This window comes from Typopeltis vanoorti, chromosome 12, assembly GCF_054136105.1.
Source record: "Typopeltis vanoorti isolate ZY-2024b chromosome 12, IOZ_Tvanoo_1.0, whole genome shotgun sequence".
NCBI classification, from domain to species: domain Eukaryota; kingdom Metazoa; phylum Arthropoda; class Arachnida; order Uropygi; family Thelyphonidae; genus Typopeltis; species Typopeltis vanoorti.
Window position 1 is genome coordinate 26,192,458 of NC_143560.1, and position 23,100 is coordinate 26,215,557.

General features: G+C 36.5%; 1 protein-coding gene across 5 annotated transcripts in view; it reads left to right on the forward strand.

Annotated features, from left to right (window-relative positions):
* LOC150100640 (DCC-interacting protein 13-alpha-like) overlaps positions 1-23,100 on the forward strand; it is a 408,578-nt gene that overhangs the window by 339,598 nt on the left and 45,880 nt on the right. For 4 of the 5 annotated variants that reach the window (XM_090401384.1, XM_090401387.1, XM_090401386.1 and 1 more), the window contains one exon: positions 6,958-7,051. In XM_090401384.1, the coding sequence (XP_090257510.1) occupies positions 6,958-7,051 (94 nt within the window). The remainder of the gene's footprint in view (positions 1-6,957; positions 7,052-23,100) is intronic. The other variant, XR_016549161.1, reaches the window with a different exon arrangement.

Sequence of the window (23,100 nt, forward strand, 5' to 3'; positions counted from 1 at the left end):
CTTATCTAATTCCTCAGCTAGCTCCATTTCTTTGTCATTCAGGCTTCTTATGTTGATAGTACCGATCTTTAACTCTGGTGATGTTGAGTTGGGGTGTGTTTTCAGATTTGTTCCAGTAGCTGACTTTTTTGCTGTTCGCCGTGGTTCCCTGGCGAAAACAACAGGGGCCTTGTTTAACCGGGCGATGGCCCAGCCGGCATGTAATTTTGTCATGTACCATCATTTTTTACTTTGGTTTAACCAATAAGAATACAATTTGGTTGGCTAAATCCCAAATTGCCACCCCATCCTCTTCGTTCGTTCAGTATCCAAGTAGATACCCAACAGGGTGCACCACGAGAAGGTGAGGATTGGACATTAGGTCAGAAGCCCTGGTCGGTTCTCCGCATTCCTTTAAAGGCTATGTGGAGGTCTCCTCTCAGTTATACAGCTTTGACCCTTAAGCACCCCATTATAATTTCTGTCTTTCCTTTATGAAACCAATCTTTTTTTTTTTTGTACTTTTTCTCTATCCATTCATCTCAATCATATAATCTCTTAAATTGTGTGAGTTTCACAAGTTGCGCAACATTATTATTATGTCATATATTAATTACCTCATATAACTAGAGGTATAACTAGAGCCTGTGTAGCTCAGTGGATGTGGCGTTCGCCAACCACGGCGCTTGGCCGCACGAAGGAAGACTTGGTTTCGAGTCTAGTCGGCGACTAGAGGAAATTTTTCTAAGCCTTTTTTCGACCGGTTCCCGAGTTAGTCGATCTCTGGCACGGGCAAGCAGGTTTTTCCTCCCGGAAACTCAGGTTTTTCGGCCTGTAAACTCAAGAAAATCGACCGTAGAACCCACATTATTTCAGACATTAAATATATTGTGTTAGGGACCACGAGATGGCGGCACATATGAGCCGTCTCTCTTCACTGAGTACCACTTAATTAGTGATAGCCTTGGGCTATCTATCTCTGATTGGTACCAGTGGAGATTGAACTGCCCATTCATCTCCAAAAGTTAGGGCTAAATGGCCTCACCTACTCCCCGTATACGGGAATAAAAAGGCGTTAGCTGATTTTTTTTTTTTTTTTTTAACTAGAGGTATTACCGTGCATATGTATTTAGAAAGACAGATAGATAAAACAATAAAGTTTAAAAAAAAGCTTTAAAAATTTGTGGCATTCTTTGAAATGACAGTATTGAGCTCGCAAAACACTGACTTAAAGGCCCGTAAAAATAATTCTTTAGTAGTCCACCAGTTATGGTCTGCCCATAAAATAAAATAAAATAAAAAAAAAATTATGCTGGCCTGGTTGGCCAAGTGGTTAGTGGTCTACTCTTCAATCAACAGGATGTAGGTTTGACACCCACCACTCTTGTGATTGTCTTTAGGTGAGAGATGAATTTCATTGCCTGGTGTGAGACCATCAATCCACTTATTGGAGGTCTGAAATGATTTGAAAAAGTATATTTGTTTTCTAGAGCCATAATTCCTGGACTATGAAAAAAATCTCTTAAATATACAATAAAATATATAAAATGGATAAAAATAGAAAAAAAAAATCCTTAGCCCAACCACAATACAAAATGTATTATAGGTTTGCTAATAAACGTTTGTGGGTGGGAGCAGCATTAAAAAAAAAAAAAAAAAGAAGCACTCTCTGTTTCATTAAGGAATATGTAATAAGTAAGGCTTGTCTTGCCTTGTGGAAATGCCATTACATCTATAGTGCTAGGCTGCCCAAAGAAAGACTTTAAGTTCGATTTTAGTTGCCTACTAGAGGAACTTTTTTAAGTCTTTCTTCAGCTGGTTCCTTAGTTAATTGATCTCTAGCACAGGCAGGTGGATTTTTTTCCCTCCTGGAAACTCAAGTTTTTCATCTCATGAACACACAAAAAAGTGACTGTATAACTTGCATTATTTCAAACAATAATATATAGTGTTGGTTAGGTACCACAAGATGGCAGCACTTGTCTGTCATACTTTCCTCTCAGGATACCATTTACCACTGATAGTTATGGACCAGCTATTCTGTTATTAGCTAAACATAAAGGTTCGCTGTCCATTTGTCTTCAGAAGTTAGTTAGGGCTAAATGGCCTTGCTTGCTTCCTTTTGGCAATAAAGCAGATTTATTTATTTTTTATAACAATAAATAATAGTAATAATTACTCGTGGTACATCTTCAAGTTTCTCTGATCCTCTTAGCATAACAAAAATGAAAAACATTGAATTGTTTGGATCAGCAATCGGTCTTTCAGGTAGAAAGAACCTTTTTTCTTAATGCATGCTGCTCGAAGAATCTTTGGCCTGAAGTGTTTTATAAATTTTCAGGATTCTCTGATATCTGACGTTGAAACAAATTTGTGAAATTAACCAAATACATCTTCCAAAGACAGGAAGACTTCCAAGTGCAAGTCCAAGGCAACTCATGGTAGTGCCAGTGTTTTGGTAAAATACATATGAACTCTACATCCTTAGCATTTTCAGGTCTGGCTCCCACTGACGAGACCTCTGTTAATAAAGGTCGAAACCAGTATGGGTAACGACCATTGCCTTTAATGTTTAACATCATACATCTCCACAAGGGGATATGCTTTACATTAAGGGGAAAATACTAAGAAAAGTGATCAGAGCTTTATCCACCTTTACCACGAGTTGCCTTGGACTTGCACTACTTGCAGATGCAAACTTGACTTTCTTGTCTGTTTGCTTACTTGGGAAATAGGATTAAAACCAAGTTTATATAAAATTACTTGGTATCTTGAATACATAGTATACCCAAGTTAAAAAAACTTTCTGCATCTATCTCTCATCCTGAGATTTTATATTTATAAGGTCAAAGCACCTTGTGGCAACTTGTTTTGGTAAAATACATATGAGCTCTGCATTATTTCATCCTTAGCATTTTCAGGTCTGGCTCCCACTGACGAGACCTCAATAAAGATCGAAGCTGGTATGGGTAGTGACCATTGCCTTTAATGTTTGGCATCATACATCTCCACAAGGGGATGTGCTTTACATTAAGGGGAAAATACTAAGAAAAGTGATCAGAGCTCTATCCACCTTTACCATGAGTTGCCTTGGACTTGCAGGTGCAAACTTGATTTTCTTGTCTGTTTGCTTACTTGGGAAATAGGATTAAAACCAAGTTTGTATAAAATTACTTGGTATTTTGAATATATATATATATATATATATATATATATATATATATGGCAAGGCAACTAAACCTATAAGGTATTTGTTTGTTAATTGTGCATGTTCTTCTGGCCAGTTTGTTTTGTGGGGTATGTATGTCCTTGGTGGGATTTGAACCTGCAGCCTCTTGGCTGGAGAGCAGATATGCTAACCACTCAGCCAGCCAGGCTGGCTCCAGGTAGAAAGAACCTCTTTTCTTAATGCATGCTGCACTAAGAATCTTTGGCCTGAAGTGTTTTATAAATTTTCAGGATTCTCTGATATCTGACATTGAAACAAATTTGTGAAATTAACCAAATACATCTTCCAAAGACAGGAAGGCTTCAAAGAGATGGAAATTCATATTAAGAAGTTGAATTTTTTTAATGTGAATAATATGCACAAGAGTTGTAAACCTGTAGTGCACTGTAGTATGAATGGACTAAAGGTTAGATAATCCAGAAACACTGTTCTAGAGACCAAATACAATACTTTTTTTTTTGCCATTATGGGCCTCTATGAGCAGAATAGCTGAATCACATCAGGCAAAGAAAATCATCTTCCCCTCCTCAAGGCTTTCATGACATCTCTACAATGTAAGATTTAAACCCACAGACTGTATATTTGATAACAAGTATGCTGCCTACTCTGCCATCTATTAGGCTGACAAATTACAAACTGAAAAAGATTTACCATCCATTAAAAATTACTAAAATTCTGAGATTTAAATAATTATATTTAGTAGCCTTTCCAAAACCTGTTCTTTAATTATTTAAGTTTAAATATTTATTCCAAGCCTGTTCATTAATTATTTTAATTTGATAAATTTAATAATCTTAAATCTTCTTCTTCTTTCCCTACGCCTTATTCCCACTTCCTCTGCAGGGTCCGCGTGTTACTTAGATGCGACTTCTTTGTTAGTACTACTCCCAACCAACCTGTCGTCTGGTCTGCCGCTGGGGGGGGGGGGGGGAGATATTTTTTGACTGTAGAGGCGTGTTAATAATCTTAAATAAAATTCTCAAATCATACTCATAAATATCAACATATTTTTTCGACCTTGATCTTTCACATTTTCCAGAAATGAATAAATGGAATTTTTTTAAACATGTTATCTCAGTTTTCTTGAGAAGGTATATATATTCTAAGAAAATCTCAGGCTTGTTGCTGGTGAAGAACGTGTCCTGCTGACTACTATCTGTAAGTTCTGGTGCAAACCTGTCAGTACAGTCATTCCTTGATTTACAAATTACTCATACTTATATTGGCCATCACATTAACACGTTCACTGAATACCATCTCATACAATCCATTGACCAGGATTATTGCTATCTTTTTTTTGACACCTCCTGAGAGTCCAAAGGCTCACAGAGGGAGGGCACCTACTCTACAACTCTGTCTCCACCACTCAATCCACCAACCGCAACTGCACCAATGCCACCCACCACCACTACTAGTATTTTCACAGACAATCACAAACATCCATGCCCATGGTAGGATTCGAACCTGCATCCTTTTGACTGGAGAGCGGGTATGCTAACCACTTGGCCGACTAGGCTGGCAACTAGGTCTTCAAGGTATGTATTTAAGAAATACTTTTGTTCAGGCTATTGCAGATAATGAGGGTGAAAACCCTCATACTTTCAAGAGGAATGTAATATCTTGCAAATTCAGCATGGAATGAGGTGACAGCAAAGAATATAAATGGTGTTTGGAAGATGCTGCTGAAAATATATGTTCATACATTTGCAGGATTTTAAAGACCAAAAAAAAAAAAAAAAAAAAAACCCTTTCAAGTGATTGGTGAAAAGTGATTAGTGCTGCCTAGCTAAAAAGTTTGAGGTTGATAATGAAAATTCATAGCATTTGTTATATGCTATGGAAGAGCTCTCAAACAAAGACCTTATATAGCTAGAGGTACAGAAAGCTGCAGACGAAGAACAAGAAGAGGGAAACAACCCCCCCCCCCTTCCCTCCCAGAAAAGTCAGCAAGAATATTGGCAGTGGCATTTGCCTCTATTTAATAAGGCATTTCAGTTGTTTGAGAAAATGGATCCCAACATGAAGAGATTTGGCAATACCAACTGCAGTTACTTGCTACCGAGAAATTTATGCAGAAAAAAAAAAATGAAACCCATGCAGATTAAGTTGGACATAATGTACAAATTTTTAAAAGGTCCACTTCTTTATCACCTCATCCCCCTGAAGATGAGCCTAGACCTTCCATGAGCTCAGCACAGTGAACCATCCTTAGAATCTTTCCTGTTCTAGTTCCTGAATTTGAAGAATTTGCTGCTGATTACTTAGCCTACCTTGCCTCTTCTGATGAATTGTCCACTTAAGATAGAAGGAATTTCTATCTTAGATATATTGTTTTTAAAGTTTGGACTAAGTATATATATATATATATATATATATATATATAGCTTACTTGGGAAATGGAGTAAAACCAGGTTTAAAATTACCAAGTAAGCAAACAGACAAAAAAGTCAAGTTTGCGCCTGCATGTAATGCAAGTCTAGCTGACCCTGCAGGTAGTGCAAGACCAAGGTAACTCATGGTAAAAGTAGAATAAGCTCTGATCACTAATCTTAATATTTACCCATAATGCAAAGCACATCTCCTGGAGGAGATGTATGATGCTTTGTATTAAAGGCAAGGGGCCACTACCCAGACTGGTTTCGACCTTTATTGAGGTCTCATCAGTGGGAGCCAGACTAGAAATAACAAGATTTTAGTAATACAGAGCTTATAAGTATTTTACCAGAACAAGTTACCATAAGGTGTTTTAACCTTATTAAATAAAAATCTCAGGAGGAGATATAAATGTAGAAAAACTACTGTTTCTACATATATATATATATATAAAATTATAAGAGTTTGGCCCATTTATTCTTTCTTCTTCTTTCTTCATCCACAGATGCCATATGGTCACTCCAATGCTTGATGTGTTACACCAGTCCTCACCGTGTAGTCCTGTTGTATGCTTTTCTGGAAGCTTCAACTCTCTGAAGATCAGTCACCTCACATGCATACACATCATCCCTCCATCTCATTGATGGCCTGCTCCTTCCTCTTTTTTCCAGGAACTTTACCTTCTATTACTGTTCTGAGAAGTTTCTCCTTCCATCCTTTCAATGTGTCTAAATTATTTTAACTTCCTCTGTCAATATTATTAAGGAGCTTTAAAGTTCTATTGATCTTTTTGAACACCCATTCATTTGTATGCCTTTCAGTATATGATATCCTCTACAGCCTTCTGTAACACCACATCTCAAAAGCAGCTATCCTATCTGACTTCTTTAGGTTCGAAGTCTCACATCCATTAGTCACTATTGGAAAAACAACTGCATCCAAAATCCTCAACTTTGTTCCCATGGAGATAGATTCATCCTTCCAGATTTTAGACAAGTCTCTGACTGTTGTTTTAGCCATTTCTAATCTTCTTCTGATGTCTTCTGAACAGCAATTCTTCACATTAATAATGGATCCCAGGTACTCAAACTTGCTGACTTCCTCAATTTCTCCATTAAGGTACACTTGTTTCTCAAGAGCTTCCCGCTTTGTATATCCTTGTCCCATTTATACTTATTTATTAGAGGATAAAGAACTGTTAATATGAAAATATTATAAAAATCAAGTGGATATTATATGCAGCATACATTCAGCATTAAAAATGAAAATAATATTTTGATTAACTACAAAAAAGTAGTTCTGTAATAATTTTTTTTGAATTTCTAATGAAAAAGCAACAACAAAATTTGTATTTATAATTAAATTTTCCTTCTAAGGTTATTAGGATTTATCTCAAGATCCAGATCCGACTCTAATAGTCCACCAGTATTTCACTGTCATGTGTTTGAAGTTCAGCCTTCTGCAGAGGAGGTATGTTTTCGTTTATACTTCGCTTTAATGTTATTTTAATACTTTGCACCTACAGTATACAGATCTGATATTTTCCATTGAGGCTTCAAAAATTAAATCAATCCTTTTCTAAAATATGAGGCGGTTTTAATAATTCTACACACAGAACTTACAGTGCATTAATATTATATGTCAACTGCAGGTTGGAGATCAAGAAGGGAAATTCCTGACATTCTTACAGAGGAGTAAGGCTCTCTCAAAGAAATTTGCTTTTTTTATCGTGCAAAGACATCAAGGATCATACTACACCAGGACACAGGTCACAGCAGTACATATGGTAATTGGTTAGTAGGACAATCACAAACATCCATACCATTGGTGGGATTCGAACTTGCAGCCTCTTGGCTGGAGAGCAGATATGCTAACCACTCGGCCAACCAGGCAAGGGAAAAGAAGTTGGTTTGGTGGGTTTGAATTCAGGCAGCTATTACTCAAGTTTCTGTATGTTTAAAGAAAAGGAAGGAATTATGGATGTCTGATTTGGCTGAATAGTGCTCATGAAAGGACCTACAGAAAATACATGATATAGAACCAATCCACCTGTGTGATAGTGAATTTGTAATAAAAGGATAATTATTTGGCTGAATTGCTCTCTTCTGGATAGCATTCCAGAATTTTAGAATGGTTTTTACAGTACCTGGTACGACAGAACCAGGTATCATTGGACGAGGAGTAAGAGAAGGCTGTTCTCTGTCACCAATTTTGTTTAACATGTATTCTGAAGCAATGTTAAAAGAAGCACTGGAGAATTCAGAAGAAGGAATAAAGATTAGAGGTAGACAGATATTTGCAATAAGATACGCAGATGACAATGCATTATTATCAAATACTGAAACAGGACTACAACATATGTTGAACAGATTACTGGAATCCTGTATCAATTATGGAATGAAAATTAACATCAAAAAAACAAAGGTAATGAAAATAGCAAGGAAAGAGGCAAATATGGATATCAGAATAAATGGGGAAAAATTGAATCAAGTAAAGACATTTAAATATCTAGGAAGTGTTATTAGCAGTGATGAAAGATGTAAAACTGATATAAAAGCAAGAATTAGCGATGGGAAGAGATGCCTTTAATAGAAAATGAAATTTATTCAGAAGTAAAATGGATAGAAACCTAAAGAAAATAACTAATAAAATGTTGTGTGGACTGTTCCCCTCTATGCAGCTGAAACTTGGACATTGAAGAAAGAAGAAATTAAGATTTTGGAAAGCTTTGAGATGTAGATTTGGAGAAGGATGGAAAAAATCAAATGGACAGATAAAATAACTAACGAAGAGGTCTTAAAAAGAGAAGAAGAAGAAAGAAGAGTGTTAAGGAGGATAAAAAGAAGAAAGGGAAACTGGATTGGACATATTCTGAGAGGGAATGGAATCATCAGAGATGCCATTTAAGAAAAAATAGACGGAAAAAGACTCAGAGGAAGAGTAAAGAAAACAATGCTAGAGGTCATGCTGAATGGAGACAGGTACACAACCTTGAAAAAGAAGGCTCAGAACAGAAGAGAGTGGAGAAAAGTTTTTGCTACTAAGAAAAGAAGCTGCTCAATTGCAGAATACTCAAGAAGAAGAACCGATCCACCTGTGTGATAGTGAATTTGTAATTAAAGGAGTTATTTGGCTGAATTGCTCTCTTCTGAATAGCATTCCAAAATTTTAGAATGGTTTTTACAGCATTTAGGCATAACAGAATACTAATCCATTTTAACAGGCATAATGCATGTCACAGAAGAATGAAAATAAACATTGGTTTAATGATTCCTATATTTAATTTCTGTCACAGAGATAACATCAGTAATACAATCTAGACTAGCATGCAAGAATTGGTTAGACTTACTACACACCATTGTATTTGGTGCATCACATTTTTCATGTTGAATTTTTGGGAAAAAAAAAATTGTTGTAGTATAAGATGCACGATTATACGTCAAATTTTTCCTGCAGATATATATATTTTTTTAATTTTAAATTTTAATACATGTATCATTCGTTTATTAGATAAAAAAACAATTATTCTTAAAAATCATCAAATCATTAAAAAATCTAACATATAATAACATATATAATATATATGTAATAATATAGACAAAATAATTTTTATAAATTCCATTAATCTTCTTTTCAAATCTTTATTCATCTTCAGTCTAAAAATTTTTTGAACTTGATTCTTCATCAGAAACCGAGTCATCGCTGTCTTGAAATAATAAGTCGTCCTCCATACTGTCAAGAGAATTACTAATGCCACACTTTTGAAAAGATTTTATCATAATTTTGGATTTCACTTCATTCAATGAACTCTTTACACAGCTGCAAAACTGTAGTCTTCTTTCGCCTACTTGTAAATGTTTCCTCAAAATTTGAAAATTGCATCCAATTAACCCATTTTCCACTCATAAGTCCTTTAAATGCTTTATTTATTGATACATCTAAAGGTTGAAGCGTGGAGGTGAGTCCTCTGGGATTACAGCTATTTTTGTGTTCATTTTGTGACATTCATTCTTAATAGCTTCAGTTTTATGGCATCTAAACTGATCCCATACTAACAGAGCAGGTTCTGACAAACTCCCAGGACATCCTGACCACATCTTCTTTATCCGTAACTTCATCCCTTCCTCATTCATCCTTTTGGATGAAGAATGTAAACTCCTTTGGGAAGTTTTCTTTTGGGAATTGTTTTTCTTTTCAAAATTTAAAAAAGTGGCAATTTTGTTCCATCTGCACAGCATAACAAAACAACAATATAGTGGGTTTTTTCATCACCAAACGTTTTAACAATAACATTTTTTTACCTTTGGAGTCAACAGTCATTTGAGGTAATATCAAAAGTCAGAGGCACTTCATCCATATTAGCTATCTGTGAAAGTTCAAACTTATCTTTTTTTCTAGCATTTATGATGAATCTGTGAAACTCAATAATTTTATTTTCGAATTTATTATTTTTTGTGATATTTTTGTTTTTGCATGCATACATAAATCATTTTGCTTCATAAATCTGAAGCACCATGATGGAGACTGTAAAATCGAAGATATTTCTTTCTGTTGCCAATAATTTTGCTCATTGAATAATCATTTTTTGTGATACACAGCAACCTGATCTTCTTTGATCCATTATCCAAGTTTTTAATTCATTTTCAATTTCTGGTCATTTTGCTGGGTTTTTTAGAATGCTGCTCTTGTTTCCGAGTTTGTACCATTTTTTTCTGTAGGCAGAGGCCCAAAGTGCCGTTCTGCTGCCCTATTACCATTCTTTATTCTGTACTCGATCACACTATGCTTGAATGCAATCATATAGCTATGTCTGTGCTTCGTAGAATCCATGGGTTATAAAAAGTAAATATAATGATGTATTGATTACTAGTTTAAATGCATGACCATTAACAGCCATGCAACTATTCAAACTGATTATGCATTACTGACAAGCGATAACACACCGTAATTAACAAATCGGTGTATAAGATGCACCAGTTTATAAGACCCATTCAGCTTATAGGATGCATCCTAATTTTCAGATAAATTTTAGGTACAAAAAAAAAAAGCACATCTTATAAGGTGAAAAATATGGTAGTTCGTTTGTATTATTATTATTACGTGACACCTCCAAGGAATCCAAAGACTCATCAAGGGAGGGCCTACTCTATAACTCTCTGTCTCCACCACTCATCTACAATTACAGTGACCCACATCATCTACACCAATGCTATCTACTGGCCACCACTACTAGTATTTTCACAGACAATCACCAGTGGTGGGATTCAAACTCGCAGCTTTTTTGGCTGGAGAGCGGATATGCCAACCACTCGGCCAAACCAGGCTGGCTGTATTTGTGTGAGATCTCTGCATCTATATTTATTAAGATTAGTTTTTAAGTAGCTTCTAGAAAAAGTCATATTGTTAAATATGACTTTTATATGATTATATGATTAGTTTTTAAGTAGCTTCTAGAAAAAAGTCATATTGTTAAATTTGCTGCAGTCAATTGCTGTAGTGTCCAGAGCATGATTTTCCCTGAAAGTTCATGGTTGTGGGGGCAGGAGCAAGGAATTTTGCAGATGTGAAACTGAGAGGAGAGTTAATCCTTGGTGTGCACAAAGACAGTGGTAACCAGCTTCATGCGGAGTTTAAAAGCTGCATGGAGGTTTATTTCTTCTTTAAAGTTCTCTCTCTCTCTCTCTATATATATATATAAATATTTTTTTTTTATTGAGATACCCTGTATATAAAAAATAGTAATGGTATTCCTGTAATCTGTGCTATGGGTGCTAGTCATTTCCTCTTTGATGTTGTATTTCCAAAGTATGCTACACGTGTTTTTAGAGACCCTTGAAACTGTTGGAAGTACAAAGCTATTAAAGTATTATGCATGATTCCATGTATGAATTTCTTAAATAACAATTTCTCTTTTATACCTGCTCTGTGGACAAACTAAACTGCACATTATGACACATGGAATGGCAGGAGCAAGTTTAACTCTGATCTAGGAAAATAAGTGCACAAAGGATGGAACTTTAAAGGGAACAAAAAGTCAAAATGCACGACACTAAGTGATGACTTCTAGAAGTTCCATGACTATAGTAATTACAGCTTGTTAACAGCAGCTTCCGGGTAATAACCCATCACAGATGGGTTATTACCCGGAAGATCCCTCCCATACACAGTGAATGTTTTTACCAGAATCTTTTTTTGAACTAAATTGAACTATATATAGAACTAAATTGCTATATATATATATATATATATATATATATATATATTATTTTTTTTTTTCATTTTCTTCCTATAAAAGGTTCCTGTAAAAGCATTTCATTACATAGTCTAATGGTTTGGGTAATTCAGGAATCCTTCTCTGAAGATGGTAGTATTTGCATGTAAGACAAGATATGCCACTCACAAAGCCATGAGCCCCCCCATCATCCTCTCCAATAGAGTGTCATATTCCTATCTACCCATACATGAAAGCTACCTTTTAAACTAACTTACTTTTCTGATACCTTAACCATTACTCCTGAGATACTGACTGGTCTGTAATTTTCTATCCCTGTCTTATAGCCTCCTTTATGTAGGGATAGAAAATTACAGACACTTTGCCCTCTTCCCGAAGATGAAGATCCAACTCAAAGGTCATCGTTTTGACAACATTATGGAGATCTAGCGTGAATCGCAGAAGGTGCTTGACATGCTTCAAAAAGAAGACTTCCAGGACACATTCCAGAAGTGGCAAGAACGTTGGGAGCGCTGTATTGTCAGTGTTGTCAGTACGTTCTTCAACAGAACGTTGAAGAACACACTGACAAGTAGAGGCAGGAAAATTATTATTGCTCTTTGTAATGTGGAACTTAGTAATTAGTCACATTTTTGATTGTAATTAAATGCATACATATTTGGTTGCTTGGTTATCTTGGGAATGAGGAAGTGGTGGAGTAGATCCAGTGGTGAGTGACCGAGCAGCTGGTAACAATTTTGGAATATTTCATGTGAAGATAGATTGATGGATGCTAGTTACAAAATTTGATTGATGGGTGGAAAAGAAGCACTCTGATAGATATACGATGTGGTATCAAAATGTTTCGAGACTAGGTTTGTAACATGCCAACAGATGGCAGCACAAGGCTGCATGCACAGTCACAGGGAGCACCTACCTTCATAAGTCAGTGTGCCAAAAGACATCATCCTGTGTACATCGGGAGCTGTGCAACTGATGCTATTCTGACCACCTGCATTACCACATCTGCGATTTCATCATGGACAGCAAGTTAGAACAAAGAGCAAATGTGAAATTCTGCATGAAACTGGGCAAATCTGCCACAGAGAAGTTTGACACGATTCGGCAAGTTTATGGCGATGTGCAATGAGTCGTTCAAGGTGTTTTGAGTGGCACGCGTGCTTCAAGAGCGGAAGAACATCACTGGAAGACAATGAAAGATCAGGAAGACCTTCAACGAGCTCAACCCCCAAAAATGTCAAAACCATTCGGCAACTTGTGCATGAGGATCGTTGGAGAACACTCCACAACATTGCTGCCATTGTCAGTGTGTCATACGGAACAGTCTAGGCAATCCTTACGTGTGATTTGAACATGCGCCGTGTTGCTGCCAAGTTCATCCCCAGGCTGCTGACCCAGGAGCAGAAGGAACACCACGTCGAAGTCTGCCAAGAACTCTGTCAGCATGCCGTGGATGACCCATCCTTCATGTCGAGGATCATTACCGGTGATGAAACTTGGGTGTGCGAGTACAACCCTGAGACGAAGCAACAGTCTTCACAGTGGAAGTGCCCATCATCTCCATGACCGAAAAAGGCGAGGCAGGTCCACAGCTCGACCAAGTGCATGCTCATCGTCTTTTTCTACATTCATTGTGCATCGAGAATTTGTCCTCAGGGGCCACACCGCAATAACGAGTTCTACTGCCAGGTTTTAAGGCGTCTGAGGGAGGGCATTCATCAAAAATGACCAGATCTGTGGCATGCAAAAAACTGGATGCTCCATGATGACAATGCACCCTGTCGCTGAGCTCTCCTCACACGTGAGTCTCGCCAGAAACAACATGATCTCACTTCCGCACCCACCCTACTCGCGAGATTTGGCTCCTGCAGACTTCGCCCTCTTCCCGAAGATGAAGATCCAGCTCAAAGGTCACCGTTTTGACACCATTGCGGAGATCCAGTGCAAATCTCAGAATTGACATTCTTCGAAAAGAAGACTTCCAGGACACATTCCAGAAGTGGCAAGAACGTTGGGAGCACTGTATTGATATGCAAGGGAACTATTTTGAAGGTGATAATGTGTAAATGTAGATAAATAAAGTAATTTCTCATAAACAGAGCTGGTCTCGAAACTTTTTGATACCACCTCATATGTAGGATATAATATGATAGAAGATATGATAGACATAAAGGAACTTTGTAGATGCAGAAGAATGAACTGACTGTACATGTAAATTACATAATGTAAAATAAAGTATTTATTTTTCTTTACATGAAATATAAAATATGCTGGCCTGGTTAGGCAAGTGGTTAGTGTATCTGCTCTCCAGCCAAAAGGCTGTGGGTTCGAATCCCGCCGTGGGCATGGATGTTTGTGATTGGCTGTAAAAATACTAGTGGTAGTGGGCAGTAGATGGTGTTGGTGTAGATCAGTGAGTCTTAACCTTTTTAGTGATCGGCACCCCCCCCTTTGAATCTAAAAATAAGTTCCCGCACACCCCCTTGAAAAATGTGTTTCTATTTCTTTATTTAGGAAATTACATCTATTGCAAGATAATTTATTTATTGAAAAATAAACACATATATTTACATATACATATATAACAATATCTCAATTTTTAATGGCTATGTTTTTTATTCATAATAATACTTTTGAAGCGAGGCTCCTTTTTTGAAAGAGTAAGTCATCACTTGCATTTAAGCGATTTCTGGCTTTTGTTTTTATGTGCAAAAGTGATGAAAATCCCATTTCACACAGGTAAAAGGTAAAAGTGTCTGCAATGCTGCTTTTGCCAGCTGTGGATAAGGTTCTAACTGTGTACACCAGAATTGTTCTAAGTCCAGATTTTCAAATTCCATTTGAATACGTGCATTGGCTCGTATTTCAATAAGATCGTCTTTTATTAAATAGCTGTTGTCCATCGAATCTAGGTCAAAATTTAGAAACTTCTCTCGCACCCCCAGGAGTGCTCACACCCCAGGTTAAGAACCACTGGTGTAGATGATGGTGGTTGCAGTTCGCTATAGTTGGTGGATTGTGAGTGGTGGAGGTGGAGAGTTGTGGAGTGGGTGCACTCCCTCAGTGAGTCTTTGTACCCCTTGGAGGTGTACATAATAATAATAATAATAATAAGGTATTCATCATGAAATATAAGTATTTCATGATGAGTATTTAATCATATCATTAGAGCAAATATACAAAAATAACAGAACACATGCAATTTACAGACAAAAAATACTAGCTGTGGTGGTGGTTGTGGCCAGTAGATGGTGTTAATGTAGGTGATTGGTAGTAGAGGTTCTGTGTAGTAGTGGAGACAGAGAGTTGTACAGTAGGTGTCCTCCCGCGATGAGTCTTCGGACTCCTTGGAGGTGTCACGAATAATAATAACAAAGTTGCTTGAAATGTGCTTCCATCTGTCACTGTACTGTGTCACATGATACTGTAGAGTGTCATATGGAGAGATATATAATCTTTTGTGAACACAGACAAAGCAAAAAAGGGAGGAGGAGGAGTGTTATTGATGATGGCGGGGGAGTTGTGCCCATTTAGGTTGGAGATACCAGGATCAAATACTGACAGTGGTTTTAAAGTAGTATTGTGTGAAGTGGAGGATGACGGAATGAAATGTTTAGTAGGGTGTTGCTATAGACATGGTAATGTGGAAGGCAGTGAGAAGGAAATGCTTAGACAAATTGGTCTCAAAAGATGACCATTATGGGTGATTAAATTATGGTAATAGAGACTGTAATGAAGAGACCCATTGGGAACCAAAGGGAATGAATTTCTTGATTTTTTAAGGGATACCTACCTTAAGCAGTATGTAACAGAGGTCACATGTGAATTGAGGGTCTTGGATTTAATTATTTCATCAGAAGATATTGTTCTAAATGAAGTTACACATCTTCCTCCAGTTGGTGAAAGTGGGTATGAAGTGATCACTTCAGCAGTGGCCAGCCACATCAGGACTTTTGTGAGAAAGGATGATATGTGGACCTATATGTTGGAAGTTTATTTTTCACTTGGTTAGACTATAATAAATTTAGTTTAATCCTCTATCCAAGTGTAAGCAAACAAAGTGGTGTTGCACTACCTTACCCAAGTCCTGAAGATATTTTCAGGTGCAAACTTTGTTTGTTTACACTTGGATAAAGGATTAAACTAAATTTATTATTGTGGACCTATATGGCAGTGAATATGGCAAGCTCAGAAGGCGGCTTGCAGCGATATCATGGAATGAAGAGTTGCATAGGAAGGAAATCAATTCCACTTGGTCTCTACTCAGGAAGTATGTTTCAGAGGCAATGACTGATTGTATTCCAAAGGTCAGGAGATTAAATAAAGTAAGTGTAAAATGAATGACTGAAGAGGTGAAGCATGCAATCTGGAAGAAAAAGACATTGTGGAGGGCACAAAATGAGTTGAGTTAATCAGTTACATGAGGAGTACAAAGAGCAAGCAAGGAAGGTGACTCACTTAGTAAAGGTAGCAAAAGTGCAGTATGAGTAGTAGTTAGCAAATGACACTAAAAGAAATCCTACGGAGTTTTTTTCAATATGGCCAATAGAATGAAAAATAATTATTGGAGGATGATGTTGGGTCAGGGATAATGGGAGAATGATAAACGCCAAGGATGATAGAGGTGTTAAATGAGCAGTTCATTAAAGTAGTCTATCGTTGTGATTGTAACATATTGCAGAACTTCAGAATGATAGGAATGGAGGAGGAACCACTGATGGTGAGTGAGCAGGAGGTATATGAGGAATTAAATAAACTTGATGTCAACGAGGCCATGGGATTGATGGTATATCACCACATGGCTTGAGGGAATGTTCCTGGTTAACAATACCTTTAATCTACATTTTTAACATGAGTCTTAGATTAGTCCAGGTCCCAAAGGAATGGAAGGATGGCAAAATTGTTCTGCTTTATAAAGGAGGTGATAAGATTAAGGCTTTGAATTATAGTCCAGTCTGCTTGTCTGGAGTGGTGGTCAAAATGTTGGAGGCTAGTGAAGACAAGGATTCAGAACTGGGTGGACAGCAATGGAATTCTGTTTAACAGGCAGCATAGATTTGCTAAAGGAAGATCTTGTTTTAGCAATTTACTTATTATTATAACAAGATGATGAATATGTTGGACAAGGTGGATGCATATACAGTAGTATATTTAGATTTTGCAAAGGCTTTCGATGGTAGATTAGTGCTCTGGATTGGAGATTGGCTGTCTCATAGGTATCAACAGGTTGTGTATGGGTGAGTGATATCGCCGAAGAAAAAAGTCACTCGCGCTCCAGGGGTGTGTGCTTTGAGGCCGTTGTTGTTTAATTTGTATGTAAAAACGACATTGGAAAGGGCTTAAATGATAATATACAGTTGTTGGCAAATGTTGTAGCTTTGTAAGAGTACCTAAATAGACTGTCTGAATGGGCACGTGTGTGGAGATGTCAGTTTAATGTTACAAAGTGTAAGGTTTTAAAATTTGGGAAATAAAGATGTGATGCAGAGTAAAGGATTTGCAGATATTTTGGAGGAGGTAGAGAAGATGAAGGATTTGGGGATTATGGTGGATAGAGACGTGAAATTTCATGGACATTAAAATTGTGAGGACAACACAGCGTATTGTGGGAATGATGCAGAGAACACTGACATGTAGAAGTAAGGATGTTTTAATTCCATTATAAGGCTTTGATCAGATCGCATATGGATTACCGTGCACAGATTTGATTGCCATGTTTTCCAAAGACTGATGAGATATTGGAGAGGATTTAGAGATGATTAAATTAGTGTCTGGTATCTGGAATGTGAGGACAGATTGAGAGAATGCAAATTACAGAGCTTAGTGGATAGAAGGAAGAGGGGAGACATGATCAAGATCTATAAATTGGTAAGGGGTAATTACCAGATTAGTGTGGATGAGATTTTTCATAGAATATCTGGAGACAGTGGGGGGAATGAGAATGAGAGCCCGTCCCTGGAAGCTTTATAAGATGGGTATGAGCAAGGGGGGGGGGGGATTAGAATACATTGCTTGAGAGTGTGGTGAGTGCAGGGGCAGTGAATGCATTTAAGACGAGGTACAATGAGCTGTGCACGTGAGAGTACGACCTCTTACGATGAGTCTCTTGACTCCATGGAAGTCTGTCGATGATGGTGATAATACTATTACAAACCCATGGGAAACTGTAAACATAGTCATTAACACAGCAACAAACTTAGCTAATGGACAGAGAAGCTCACTTTGAACTTTGTAATAGTATAAAGACAGTTTAAAAAGAAATTAAGAAATTAAAAAATAATAATAATTATAACATTTGCTTGAAAATTGCATATAGTGCATATATAATTAATAGATTATTCCCACAAAGTACATATAAAAAGTGTATGTAAAAAAAAAATAAACTAAATTAACCTCTAAATATGTGTGTGTGTATGTATATATATATATATATATATATATATATACACATACACTGCTTGGAAAGAAGTCAACAGAAACCCAATGACCAGGGTGCATCGTTCCACGTAATGAATCGTGTTTGTAGCCAGTATAAATTGGATGAATTTGATGCTCCCAAGTCAGTGCAACTTTCGGTGAAATGGTTGCAAGAAAGTTGTAGGAAGTTTTTCCACTTGATTATACTATGCATTAAAGATGCCAAGAAATTATATTCTTGGTTTAATCCTTTATCCCAGTGTAAGCAAACAAAGTTTGAGCCTGAACTAATTTCAGGAGTGGGCAACTTGTATAAAGAAACTAATGACTTCACATCTCTTGCCTTAGTATCCCATAATGCAAGGCACATAGGCTTACAGACGTATAATACTATGCATTGTGAAGGGTCACCACCCAGACCAGTTGCAACTTTTATTGAGGTCTCATCAGTGGGAGCCAGACCCAGAGGTGATACCAAAGTTGAAGTATAGTTGAACTCATATTTCCATATATGAGTAACCAAAAGGTATCACACCTTATTAAAATACTCTGGATTAGAGATAGTTGTAGGAAATTTTTCCACTTGGTTATACTATACATTAAAGATGCCAAGAAATTATATTCTTGGTTTAATCCTTTATCCAAGTGTAAGCAAACAAAGTTTTGCACCTGAACTATAATAATGCATAGCATTATACACATCTATAAGGATATGTGCTTTGCATTATGAGATACTAAGGCAAGAGATGTGAAGTCATTAGTTTCTTTATACGAGTTGCCCAGTCTTGAAAATAGTTCAGGCGCAAACTTTGTTCGCTTACACTTGGATAAAGGATTAAACCAAGAATATAATCTCTTGGCGTCTTTAATGGATAGTGTAACCAAGTGGGAAAACTTCCTACAACTATCTAATCCAGAGTATTTTAATAATAAGGTGTGACACCTTTTGGCTACTCATATATGGACATATAACTTCTCCATTACTTCAATCTTGGTATCACCTCTGGGTCTGGCTCCCATTGATGAGACCTCAATAAAGGTCAAAACCGATCTGGATGGTGACCCTTCTTATAATGCTTAGCATTATATATATGTTTGTAAGGATATGTGCTTTGGATTATGGGATACTAAGGCAAGAAATGTGAAGTCATTAACTTCTTTATGGCAAGTTGCCCAGTCCTGTAAATAGTTCAGGTACAAACTTTATTTACTTACACTTGGATAAAGGATTAAACCAAGAATATAATTTCTTGGTATCTTTAATGTATGGCTGCAAGAAAGGAACTGATGAAGTTTGAAAAAGGCATTGTGATAGGATGCCATGTTGCAGGTTTATCCGGTCAGAAAATTGTTGACAAATTGGGCCATCGCAGGTCAATCATCAGTGATACCACACTGAGATGGAACTGTATGATGTCAACTGCAACTGCTACTCCCAGCAGATGACCCCACCATACTCATTAAATGTAACCATAGGGTGCTACAAAAGATAATATGTAAAAACCACCATTCTTTGGCAAACACATTGTTTGCAGAGTTCTGAGTATTGACTGGAACATGAATCTGCACATAAACATTCAGAGCTGAGACTCACTACATGGTTTTCTATGGTAGGACCGCACAATATGCAAGTCCCACATCACCCAAACCAACATTCAGCATCCATCTTTGGTGGTGCAAAGGGCATGTACATGGGAGTAGGGAGTTTGGAAAGCCGTGTTATAGAGCAATGAATCATGCTACACTCTACTGAACTGATGGATGAGTGTGGCAGATGCCCACTGAATGTCTCTTACCAGACTGTGTAACCTCAACTAAAAATTTGGAGGTGGCAGTGTGATGGTATGGTCCTGGTTTGGAAGCAGACCTGTGTTTTGTGCCTTGAACATTGAACTCCAAGAGGAATCTGAACATTCTGGACAATGCAATACTGCCTACATTGTGGCATTTCTATGGAACTGACCATTGTTTCTTTCAGCAAGATAGAGCACTGTGTCATAAGGCTGCTGCTGTAACTGCATAGTTTGTGGACATGTACATTACCACACTTGACTGGCTTCCACAGATCCCTGATCTTAACCATATTGAACATCTGTGAGATGAACTGGAACGTCAGGTGAGGTAAAGGGATGTCTGCCTAAAAACAGTCCCGGACCTCATTACATGCCTACAGGAAGAAAGGTCCAAAATTCCCATTGATTGCTATTATACATTTGTGGAAAGTATGCCCCCATATGATTGTTATAGTCATCACAGTGAAAGGAGGTCCGACATCTTATTAAGGTGATGTAATCACCATGGCTGTTAGTTCCTCATGCCATGTTGACTGTTGGTTTCTTTCCCAGCATCGTATACATAATGTATACAAGAGAGAGTCTGAAAAGTTCTCATAAATACCTAGAGCAAAAACGATATTAAAGCAATTGATATAACCACAAGAAAGAACACATCTCAAAACCCTTTAACACCTATATTTCATCAAATTGTAATAACTGTTCTTTTTCTTTTAGAATATATAAGAAGACATAAAATTAATTAATTTTTGTTATAGGTGTTTATCAGAACACCTATAACAAAAAAACTTTCCAAACCCCTCCCTCTCATTACAAATGTTCATGTAAGAATTGTATACAAATGTATATTATTAGTGAGAGTTCAAAGTCACTACTTCTCAGACGTTTGAAAATTTTAAACAATTACTGCAATTTAGATTAGACTGATTCAATGAAGAGCCTCAAATTTGAAACAACTTTGTGAAGAATTTTTGTGTTTTCCCATAGGATTTTGCAGCCAGTAGATATACCATGTTTTGCAAGACAAGATTTCTCAGCTTTGAGAAAACAGATGTAAGCTGTATAATCTGAATGTCATATGTCTTTGGTACAACCTGTCTAGCCAAAATCAGATAGATTGTAGGAAAAAGGAATCTGGCACATCCTGGGTGAACTGAGAGAGGAAGTTTATCTTTTTTGGCAGGTGGGAATAGTTGAAATCTTGTTAACTTACCTGAAAGTTGTCTGAAAGTCATTGTTTTACAAATTTTGAGATGCATTCAGAAATGCCTTTCATATAAGGAATGAAAATTTTCTTGTTTTCTGATGATGAGCTATTTATTAGTAGAGGATTAATTATCTAAGATATGTTGTAATTTGTTTGGAAAGTAACTGTTAAGTAGTATTAAGGTATCTTTAATTCTGTGTAATTCTAGTCTCAGTGTCTTCAGAAGAGCAGATAACATATGGATTCAAAATACATGGATTCCATCCATTTTCGCTAAACTGAGAAATTTGGTCTTGTGGAACATGGTATTTCTACTAGCACAGGATCCTATTGGGTAACACAAAAATTCTTCACAGAAGTTGTTTCAAATTTGAGAGACTCTTCAAGGAACACTATGAAGCTCATCACAATCAATTTCATATAAATTGCAGTGTGTGTGTGTGTGTATTTATACTTTACATATATGTATTCATAGATTGATTTAATTATTAATTTTTTTTTTTACATTACACTTTTTATTTTCACTTTATGTGATTACTCTCTTAATTGCATATATACTCTACTCTGCATGCAATTTTTCATGCAAATGTTATAATTTAATTTTTAAAATTATTTTATTTTTAATTTACTAAATGATTCTTTTTAAACTGTCTGTACTTTTACATAGCTGTAATAAGCTGTGTGCTCCTTTGCCCATTGGTAAAGTGTTTTCCTACTACTGTGTTAATGATTATGTTTACAATTTTCCACAGGTTCCTAATGGTATCATATGACTGGTAAGTAAAACAGAAGCACTCTGTAATGTCTGTCATTCCATTTTTACTTCTTGTAGCCATCCATTCTTTTTGTCTATTCACTCTGATCATGTGATGAGATATTTATCACAAAATATGTGTTTTATATTAAATAACACATTTTTCTTTACATAATTTACATGTATAGTTAGTTCATCATGTCTATGAATTACATTAGCATTAATAATCAGATGCAGAAGAAATTTTTCATTACATAAGAGAAAAAGGAGTCACCCCTAAGGTTGTGTAAGAAATGAGGTGTTAGTATGGACATGATCATGTGCATTAATGAATGAGTAAGAAAAGTTATAGGTATTGTGTGAATAACAGTTAGTGAGCCTCTCATGATGCATTTTCAGAGTTTGCTTTATCACTTCTGGCTATCTTAACAAAGGTATTGGTTAAGATCCTCAGAAATGGCACATTAGAATTAAAATCCACAATCTAATTCAGGCTTTTTTTAACCATATTCTCAGTCAAGGAGGCCTATATATATAGGATAAGTGAATGATATTATTTTTTTAATTAATAATTCAGTATCTTGATTAGAGTGGTACTTAATTTTGCATACTAGTTAATTTTTTATAGAATGAGTAAGTTTTAAAATTTAATAGAATGAGTTTTAAAATTTCTAATTATAGAATGAGTAAGAAGATTTATAGGTATGGTGTGAATAACAGTTAGTGAGCCTCTCATGATGCATTTTCAGAGTTTGCTTTATCACTTCTGGCCACCTTAACAAAGGTATTGGTTAAGATCATCAGAAATGGCACATTAGAATTAAAATCCACAATCTAATTCAGGCTTTTTTTTAACCATATTCTCAGTCAAGGAGGCCTATATATATAGGATAGGTGAATGATATTATTTTTTTAATTAATAATTCAGTATCTTGATTAGAGTGGTACTTAATTTTGCATACTAGTTAACTTTTTATATCAACCCCAGACACAAGAAGTTACAGAACTTATGAAGCAAGAATAGAGCCTGTATAGCTCAGTGGAAGTGGTGTTTACACTCCTCAGCACTAAACTGCCCAAAGATAGACTTCGAGTTCATCTAGTCACTGACTAGAG